Consider the following 10,677-nt stretch of genomic DNA (forward strand, 5'->3'; position numbering starts at 1 on the left):
CCATCTTTCTGACTCTCTCTCTCAGATGTGTCGTCATCTCCCACATCCCAGCAGGAGAGGCCCATACCTTCCAGTGTAATGAGATAGAGGGTCGATACGTCGTTGTGGTCATCCCCGGCAGGTCGGAATGGCTCACTCTGTGTGAGTTGGAAGTATATGGTACTCCTGCAGGTAATCATCTGTAACTGTCTTCACTGTTCGCATTCATCATCAAGTCAGGTTTACATTACTTTTATACACTGAGTGTACAGAACATTAAGAACACCTGCTCTTTCCATGACATAGACTGACCAGGTGAATCCAGGTGAAAGCCATGATCCTTTATTTGATGTCACGTGTTAAATCCACTTCAATCAGTGTAGTTGAAAGGGAAGAGACAGGTTACAGAAGGATTGTTAAGCCTTCAGACAATTGAGACATGGATTGTGTATGTGTGACATTCAGAGGGTGAATGGGCAAGACAAAATATGTAAGTGCCTTTGAAAGGGGTATGGTATTAGGTGCCAGGCACACCGATTTGTTTCAAGAACTGCAACGCTGCTGGGTTTATCACGCTCAATAGTTTCCCGTGTGTATCAAGAATGGTCCACCATCCAAAGGACATCCAGCCAACTTGACACAACAGTGGGAAACATTGTAGTCAACATGGGCCAGCATCCCTGTGGTACCTTGTAGAGTCCATGCCCTGAGGAATTGAAGCTGTCCTGTCCTGAGGGGAGAAGGGAGTGGGGGTGCAACTCAGTATTAAGAAGGTCTTCCTAATGTTTTGTTCACTCACTGTATATTAGAACATAGATGGTCTGGAGGTATAACTTCTGTATTACTGTGTTGTTTTTACTGAAGCATTCTAAATCATCAGTGATGTAATCATTGTTTAACTTTTTTACTGTTCCATTAGTCACTGGTCAGCATTCCTGTGCAGAGAGAGACCACCTACAGACCAGCTACAACAACCTGACTAAAGAGAGAGACCAGCTACAGACCAGCTACAACAACCTGACTAAAGAGAGAGACCAGCTACAGACCAGCTACAACAACCTGACTAAAGAGAGTGACCAGCTACAGACCAGCTACAACAACCTGTCTAAAGAGAGAGACCAGCTACAGAGGGAGATAGAAAGGCTGAACAACAAAATCAAAGGTAACATTTCAATTCACTGGACTATTGGAAAGGACTGTCTGTATCACATAATATGCATGTGACAATTCTATATTATTTTAAGTAAATGTCATAACTTTTTTCATTATTTGTTTATTTGGAAAAACATTTTGTTCCAGTTTTTGTTTCCTTACATGTTGCATTTTTCTATTGAATGGGACGTTTTTACCCGTGTAATAAATTAGATATTTCAAGTAAAAAGAAGAAAAGAAAAGTCCTGAACCTTTTCTTGATATTTCCAGGGAGACCCTGTCCTGAAGGATGGAAGAAATTTGGTTCCAGCTACTACTACACCTCCACCGTGATTAAAACCTGGGAGGAGAGCAGACAGGATTGCAACGAGAGAGGAGCAGACCTGGTGATCATAAACAGCAGAGAGGAACAGGTGTGTGTTTGTGTGTGTTTGTGTGTGTGTGTGTGTGTGTGTGTGTGTGTGTGTGTGTGTGTGTGTGTGTGTGTGTGTGTGTGTGTGTGTGTGTGTGTGTGTGTGTGTGTGTGTGTGTGTGTGTGTGTGTGTGTGTGCGTGTGTGCGTGCGTGTGTGTGTGTGTTTGTGCGTGCACGTGTGTTTGTGTGCAGTGGAGACTTTGTATTAACAATATTGTCTTTCTGCCGTAATAACAGACATTTATCAATGGGTTATACGGACCGGGGAATGAGACCTGGATCGGTCTGACTGACTTTGATACTGAGGGGACCTCCTGGAAATGGGTGGACGGCACACCGCTGACCACAGCGTAAGATATAGTTCTGTGTCAATTTGAATTGAGTGACTGGAGTAGGTTCTGAGAGAGTGGCCAGTCTGATTCTCTGTTGTTTATTCTGTAGGTATTGGAAGATTGGAAAGCCTAACAGCTATTTAGGGAAAGATCAGGACTGTGTGGAGTTTTTCCACCGTTCATCAGACCCAGGGGAGTGGAACGACGAGGAATGTCACAAGTCAAACAACTGGATCTGTGAGATATTGGATTCTCATACTCTCTGCACTGCTAACTACATGTAACTGCCAAAATAAAGGAAACATTTCAGTAAATGAGGGTTCTGGTGGCTCTGTTATGGTGTGGGGTGCATTTTCCGGCCATGGTTTAGGTCCACTCAACCCCTTAGAGGGCAAGGTAAACACCAATAGATACACAGCCATTCTGAGCGATCACCTTCAACCCATGGGGAATCATTTCTATCCTGATGGGAGTGATCTCTTCCAGGATGACAACGACCCCATCCACAGGGAACTAGTGGTCACTGAATGGTTTGATGAGCGTGAAAACAATGTAAACCATATGTCATGGCCGTCTCAGTCACCAGATCTCAACCCAATTGAACACTTATGGGAGATTCTACCTCTTTATATTAGTTTATATATCTGGTCTAGAAGGACAAGACACCTCTCTACCTCTTTATCTTAGTTTATCTATCATGGAGTCTAGAAGGACAAGACACCTCTCTACCCAAGTCCAGCTCATTTAATCCCTACCATTGTGTCACTGAGATGTCATAATGCTTCAGCAAATGTACATTATCCCAGGGGCATTGGAATACACAGTGTAAGTAACCCAATTTATGTCCCTCTTACTGCCCTTAATGCCTCTGCTGATCCTACAGCTATTGTATTCAGTAATCATATGCCTATGAACCAGTGTTCTACTGTTAGCACTGAGGTGGTGTGCCCTAGCAGGAAGTCCACTGTGTGCAGCTCACCCTGCACTAACATAAATAACTTGAGCATGTCTAACTCTGCTAAGCTTCCCAGTAAAGCAAGAAAAACAATCAAGCATCCTAGAAAAGTGTTACAAATAGCCCACATTAACATATGTAGCTTACGAAACAAGGTTCATGAAGTCAATCATTTGCTAAAAACAGATGGCATTCATTAAGTTTGCTGACGACACAACGGTGGTAGGCCTGATCACCGGCAACGATGTGACAGCCTATAGGGAGGAGGTCAGAGACATGGCAGTGTGGTTCCAAGACAACAACCATTCCCTCAACGTGAACAAGACAAAGGAGATGATCGTGGACTACAAGACAAGGAAGGCAGAACACGCCCCCATTCACATCAACAGGGCTGTCGTTGAGCGGGTCAAGAGTTTCAAGTTCCTTGGTGTCCACATCACCAACAAACTATCATGGTCCAAACACACCAAGAAAGTTGTGACGAGGGCACAACAACACCTTTTCCCCCCCAGGAGACTGAAAAGATTTGTCATGGGTCGCCAGATCCTCAAAAAGTTCTACAGCTGCACCATTGAGAGCATCCTGACCGGTTGCATCACTGCCAACTAATCGGCATCCGACCTTAAGACGCTACAGAGGGTAGTGCGTACGACCCAGTACATCACTGGGGCCAAGCTTCCTGCCATCCAGGACCTATATACTAGGCGGTGTCAGAAGAAGACCCAAAAAATGGTCAAAGACTCCAGTCACCCAAATCATACACTGTTCTCTCTGCTACCGCACGGCAAGTGGTACCCGAGCGCAAAGTCTAGGTCCAAAAGGCTCCTTAACAGCTTCTATCCCCAAGCCATAAGACTGCTGAACAATTAATAAAATTAACCATGGTTACCTGCAAGGGAACACGTGCCGTCATCATTGCTTTGCACAAAAAGGGCTTCACAGGCAAGGATATTGCTGCTAGTAAGATTGCACCTAAATCAACCATTTATCGGATCATCAAGAACTTCAAGCGGAGAGGTTCAATTGTTGTGAAGAAGGCATCAGGGCACCCAAGAAAGTCTGGAAAACACCTTGTCCAGAGAAGACAAGGTGAGCGCTACCATCAGTCCTGTGTCATGCCAACAGTAAAGCATCCTGAGACCATTCATGTGTGGGGTTGCTTCTCAGCCATGGGAGTGGGCTCACTCACAATTTTGCCTAAGAACACAGCCATGAATAAAGAATGGTACCATCACATCCTCCGAGAGCAACTTCTCCCAACCATCCAAGAACAGTTTGGTGACGACCAATGCCTTTTCCAGCATGATGGAGCACCTTGCCATAAGGCAAAAGTGATAACTAAGTGGCTCGGGGAACAAAACATTGACATTTTAGGTCCATGGCCAGGAAACTCCCCTTAATCCCATTGAGAACTTGTGGTCGATCCTCAAGAGGCGGGTGGAAAAACAAAATCCCTCAAATTCTGACAAACTCCAAGCATTGATTATGCAAGAATGGGCTGCCATCAGTCAGGATGTGACCCAGAAGTTAATTGACAGCATGCCAGGGCGGATTGCAGAGGTCTTGAAAAAGAAGTGTCAACACTGCAAATATTGATTATTTGCATAAACTTAATGTAATTGTCAATAAAAGCCTTTGACACTTATGGAATGCTTGTAATTATACTTCAGTATACCATAGTAACATCTGACAAAAATATCTCATAACACAAAAGCAGCGAACTTTGTGAAGACCAATACTTGTGTCATTCTCAAAACTTTTGACCACGACTGTACACCTGTTGTATTCGGTGCATGTGACAAATAAAATTTGAGTTGATGATTTGATTTGATTCATATTCTGACTATCTGAAACTCACTTAGATAATACCTTTGATGATGCAGTGGTAGCAATACAAGGTTATAACATTTACAGAAAAGACAGAAATGACAATGGTGGCGATGTTGCTGTTTATATTCAGAATCACATTCCTGTAAAGCTTAGAGAGGATCTCATGTTAAATACTGTTGAAGTAATATGGCTACAGGTTCATCTGCCTCACCTAAAGCCCATTCTGGTGGGAAGCTGCTATAGACCACCAAGTGCTAACAGTCAGTATCTGGATAACATGTGTGAAATGCTTGATAATGTATGTGATATCAATCGCGAGGAATATTTTCTGGGTGATTTAAATATTGACTGGCTTTCATCAGGCTGCCCACTCAAGAGAAAGCTTCAAACTGTAACTAGTGCCTGCAACCTGGTTCAGGTTATCAATCAACCTACCAGGGTAGTTACAAACAGCACAGGAATTAAATAATCAACATGTATTGATCACATCTTTACTAACGCTGCAGAAATTTGTTTGAAAGCAGTATCCAAATCCATCGGATGTAGTGATCAAAATATAGTAGCCATATCTAGGAAAACCAAAGTTCCAAAGGCTGGGCCTAATATTGTGTATAAGAGGTCATACAAGAAGTTCTGTAGTGATTCTTATATTGTTGAATAATATTTGTTGGTCTGTTGTGTGTAATGAGGAGCAACCAGACGCTGCACTTGACACATTTATGAAATTGCTTATCCCATTTACTAATAAGCATGCACCCACTAAGAAAATAACTGCAAAAACTGTTAAATCCCAGTGAATTGATGTGGAATTGAACAATTGTATGGTTGAGAGGGATGAGGCAAAATAAATGGCAAATAGGTCTGGCTGTACTACCGATTGGCAAACATACTGCAAATTGAGAAATCATGTGACTAAACTGAATAAAAAGAAGAAGAAACTCCACTATGAAACAAAGATAAATGACATAAAGAATGATAGGAAAAAGCTTTGGGGCACCTTAAATTACATTTTGGGCAAAAACGCAAACTCCGATTTATTGAATCATGACAAAACCCACTGATATTGCCAACTACTTTAATGTTTTTTTCATTGGGAAGATTAGCAAATGTAGGCATGACATACCAGCAACAAACGCTGACACTACACATCCAAGTATATCTGATCAAATTATGAAAGGCAAGCATTGTAATTTAGAATTTTGTAAAGTAAGTGTGGAAGAGGTGAAAAACGTATTATTGTCGATCAGCAATGACAAGCCACCGGGGTCTGACAACTGGGATGGAAAATTACTGAGGATAATAGCGGACGATATTGCCACTCCTATTCGCCATATCTTCAATCTAAGCCCACTAGAAAATATGTGCCCACAGGCCTGGAGGGAAGCAAAAATTATTCCCCTACCTAAGAATAGTAAAGCCCCCTTTACTGGCTCAAATAGCCGACCAATCAGCCTGTTACCAACCCTTAGAAAACTTTTGGAAAAAATGGTGTTTGACCAGATACAATACTATTTCACAGTAAACAAATTGACAACAGACTTTCAGCACGCTTTTGGGAAGGACATTCATCAAGTACAGCACTTACACAAATGACTGATGATTGGCTGAGAGAAATTGATGATAAAAAGATTGTGGGGGCTGTTTTGTTAGACTTCAGTGCGGCTTTTGACATTATCGATCATAGTCTGCTGCTGGAAAAACGTATGCGTTATGGCTTTACACCCCCTGCTATATTGTGGATAAAGAGTTACCAGTCTAACAGAACACAGAGGGTGTTCTTTAATGGAAGCCTTTCCAACAAAATCCAGGTAGAATCAGGAATTCCCCAGGGCAGCTGTTTTCAATCTTTACTAACTACATGGCTTTGAGTAAAGCCAGTGTGTCTATGTATGCGGATGACTCAACACTATACACGTCAGCTACCACAGCGACTGAAATAACAAAGAGCTGCAGTCAGTTTCAGAATGGGTGGCAAGGAATAAGTTACTCCTAAATATTTCAAAAACTAAAAGCATTATATTTGGGACAAATCCTTCACTAAACCCTAAACCTCAACTAAATCTTGTAATGAATAATGTGGAAATTTAGCAAGTTGAGGAGACTAAACTGCTTGGAGTAACCCTGGATTGTAAACTGTCATGGTCAAAACATATTGATAGAACAGTAGCAAGGATGGGGAGAAGTCTGTCCATAATAAAGCGATGCTCTGAATTTTTAACAACACTATCAAAAAGGCAGGTCCTACAGGCCCTAGTTTTGTCGCACCTGGACTACTGTTCAGTCGTGTGGTCAGGTGCCACAAAGAGGGACTTAGGAAAATTGCAATTGGCTCAGAACAGGGCAGAACAGCTGGCCCTTGGATGTACACAGAGAGCTAACATTAATAATATGCATTTCAATCTCTCCTGGCTCAAAGTGGAGGAGAGATTGACTTCATCACTACTTGTATTTGTGAGAGGTATTGACATGTTGAATGCACCGAGTTGTCTGTTTGAACTACTGGCACACAGCTCGGACACCCATGCATACCCCACAAGACATGCCACCAAAGGTCTCTTCACAATCCCCAAGTCCAGAACAGACTATGGGAGGCACACAGTACTACATAGAGCCATGACTACATGGAACTCTATTCCACATCAGGTAAGTCATGCAAGTAGTAAAATTAGATTTAAAAAACAGATAAAAATACACCTTATGAAACAGCGGGAACTGTGAAGAAACAAAAACACTGGCACAGACACACATACACATGATAAGACACACACTCTACACACACGTATACATGGATGTTGTATTGTAAATATGTGATAGTGGAGTAGTGGCCTGAGGGAACACACTAAATGTTTTCGGTAAAGTGTTATGAACTGTAATGTCATGTAATATTTTAAATTGTATATAACTGCCTTAATGTTGCTGGATCCCAGGAAGAGTAGCTGCTTCCTTGGCTACAGCTAATGGGGTTCCTTAATAAATACAAATACAAATACAGTGCCTTGCAAAAGTATTCATCCCCCTTGGCGTTTTTCCTATTTTGTTGCATTACAACCTGTAATTTAAATTGATTTTTATTTGGATTTCATGTAATGGACAAACACAAAATAGTCCAAATTGGTGAAGTGAAATGAAAAAAAATTGCTTGTTTCAAAAAATTCAAAAAAAATAATAACGGAAAGGTGGTTGTTGCATATGTATTCACCCCCTTTGCTATGAATCCCCTAAATAAGATCTGGTGCAACCAACCAGAAGTCATGTAATTAGTTAAATAAAGTCCACCTGTGTGTAATCTAAGTGTCACATGATCTCAGTATATATGCACCTGTTCTGAAAGGCCCCAGAGTCTGCAACACCATTTAAGCAAGGGGCACCACCAAGCAAGCGGCACCATGAAGACCAAGGAGCTCTCCAAACAGGTCAGGGACAAAGTTGTGGAGAAGTACAGATCAGGGTTGGGTTATAAAAAAAAATATCAGAAACTTTGAACATCCCATGGAGCACCATTAAATCCATTATTAAAAAATTGAAAGAATATGGCACAACAACAAACCTGCCAAGAGAGGGCTGCCCACCAAAACTCACAGACCAGGCAAGTAGGGCATTAATCAGAGAGGCAACAAAGAGACAAAAAATAACCCTGAAGGAGCTGCAAAGCTCCACAGCGGAGATTGGAGTATCTGTCCATAGGACCACTTTAAGGCGTACACTCCACAGAGCTGGGCTTTACGGAAGAGTGGCCAGAAAAAAGCCATTTCTTAAAGAAAAAAATAAGCAAACACGTTTGGTGTTCGCCAAAAGGCATGTGGGAGACTACCAAAATATATGGAAGAAGGTACTCTGGTCAGATGAGACTAAAATTGAGCTTTTTGGCGATCAAGGAAAACGCTGTCTGGCACAAACCCAACACCTCTCATCACCCCGAGAACACCATCCCCACAGTGAAGCATGGTGGTGGCAGCATCATGCTATGGGGTTGTTTTTCATCGGCTGGGTCTGGGAAACTGGTCAGAATTGAAAGAATGATGGATGGCACTAAATACAGGGAAATTCTTGAGGGAATCCTGTTTCAGTCTTCCAGAGATTTGAGACTGGGACGGAGGTTCACCTTCCAGCAGGACAATGACCCTAAGCATACTGCTAAAGCAACACTCACGTGGTTTAAGGGGAAACGTTTAAATGCCTTGGAATGGCCTAGTCAAAGCCCAGACCTCAATTTAATTGAGAATCTGTGGTATGACTTAAAGATTGCTATACACCAGCGGAACCCATCCAACTTGAAGGAGCTGGAGCAGTTTTGCCTTGAAGAATGGGCAAAAATCCCAGTGGCTAGATGTGCCAAGCTTATAGAGACATACCCCAAGAGACTTGCAGCTGTAATTGCTGCAAAAGTTGGCTCTGTGAATAGTTACGCACGCACAAGTTTTCTGTTTTTTTGTCTTATTTCTTGTTTGTTTCACCCCAAAAAATATTTTGCATCTTCAAAGTGGTAGGCACGTTGTGTAAATCAAATGATACAAACCCCCCAAAAATCCATTTTAATTCCAGGTTGTAAGGCAACAAAATAGGAAAAATGCCAAGGGGGGTGAACACTTTCGCAAGCCACCGTACCTCATTATCTTAGTTTTTCTATCTGGTCTAGAAGGATAAGACACCTCTCTACCTCCTTATCATTGGTTTATCTAACATGGAGTCTAGAAGGACAAGACACCTCTCTACCTTTTTAAGACAGAGAGTCTGAATGTTACTTTGTACCTTTTTAAAGGCCCACTCCTACATTTTTACATCTTTCAAAATATCTGTAAATATCACAGATTGGGCATTTAACACATTCAGTAGCTATCGCTAACAGACGCCAAGAAAGGCAATAAACAAAACATACACAACCAGATTGAAAGATACGACCCTTAATTAATGCCTAGCCTGGAATTAACAATGATAATTACCTCCATGTCACTATTGTTGAAGTGAAACAATAGTAAACCAACAGTGATAGTCAGTGGATTCCAGGCTACCTAATGTCTAGGTATATAAACAGTAGACCCATCTTTAGAGTACAGATGGTAAACGGGACCCATGCCTTTTTCTGCTTCTATGAGATACTGACTGTCTATCTAATCTAAATGCTGCAACAGTGACAAGGCATGCAATGCGACAGAGAAGGACTGAGGCAAAATGAAGCCTAATCGCTCAACTAGCTGTGTTCTAATGAGAACACAACATGACATGAGACCGAGGGGGAGAAATGGAAATAAGGAAATGTTCTATAGCAATACTAGAAACAATGTCCTGCATGGAAAACAACTCCAGGAAACCAAATGACCTACTGTGAATGTTCAGAACTTAATTGTGTTTTTGTTGACAATGCCTGAAGACTGTACTTATAGTCATTTTGTTGAGGAGAAAACAGGTGAATTCAAACTGATGGAAACAACAAATCCCTCTCTAAGAAAGATAGACTGAGAAACAGTCCTTTCAAACTGAGAGGAACATAAACTCATTTCACCAGTATCACTTCCTTATATTATCTGTGTCAGTCACTTGTAACTGATCTCTGATCTCTCTACCATAACAGTCCGGAATGAAAACTGGTTTTCAAGTTTCCAATAACTGTTAGATAAGGTGCTTTGGGGAGCAGTTGAACCCTGACTATACATCCCTGCTGTACATTTCTGAAATGGAGGTGCATCCTTTTCTTGTTCCACATGATTATCCCTTTGAGTCCCCCACCATCTTTCCTATGAGGTGGAGACAATACAACATCAGTCTATGTATCAACCTCAAAACAACATCAGATTATCAACCTCAATACAACATCAGTGTAACAACCTCAATACAACATCAGCATATTAACCTCAATTCAACATCAGCATATTAACCTCAATACAACATCAGCATATTAACCTCAATACAACATCAGCATATTAACCTCAATACAACATCAGCATATTAACCTCAATACAACATCAGCATATTAACCTCAATAGAACATCAGTGTAACAACCTCAATACAACATCAGTG

The 10,677-nt window shown here is 41.6% G+C and overlaps 1 protein-coding gene across 2 annotated transcripts in view; it reads left to right on the forward strand.

Moving 5' to 3' along the window:
• Positions 1 to 4,657, forward strand: part of LOC311122576 (uncharacterized protein) — a 32,946-nt gene extending 28,289 nt beyond the window's left edge. Inside the window, exons 24-28 of one of the 2 annotated variants that reach the window (XM_084196917.1) lie at positions 26 to 171; positions 899 to 1,141; positions 1,402 to 1,544; positions 1,782 to 1,894; positions 1,986 to 4,657. In XM_084196917.1, coding sequence (XP_084053043.1) covers positions 26 to 171; positions 899 to 1,141; positions 1,402 to 1,544; positions 1,782 to 1,894; positions 1,986 to 2,160 — 820 coding nt within the window. In that variant the 3' untranslated portion in view covers positions 2,161 to 4,657. The remainder of the gene's footprint in view (positions 1 to 25; positions 172 to 898; positions 1,142 to 1,401; positions 1,545 to 1,781; positions 1,895 to 1,985) is intronic. The other variant, XM_084196918.1, reaches the window with a different exon arrangement.
• Positions 4,658 to 10,677: the final 6,020 nt, after the last annotated feature.

This window comes from Coregonus lavaretus, assembly GCF_964263955.1.
Source record: "Coregonus lavaretus genome assembly, contig: HAP1_SCAFFOLD_570, whole genome shotgun sequence".
NCBI lineage: Eukaryota > Metazoa > Chordata > Actinopteri > Salmoniformes > Salmonidae > Coregonus > Coregonus lavaretus.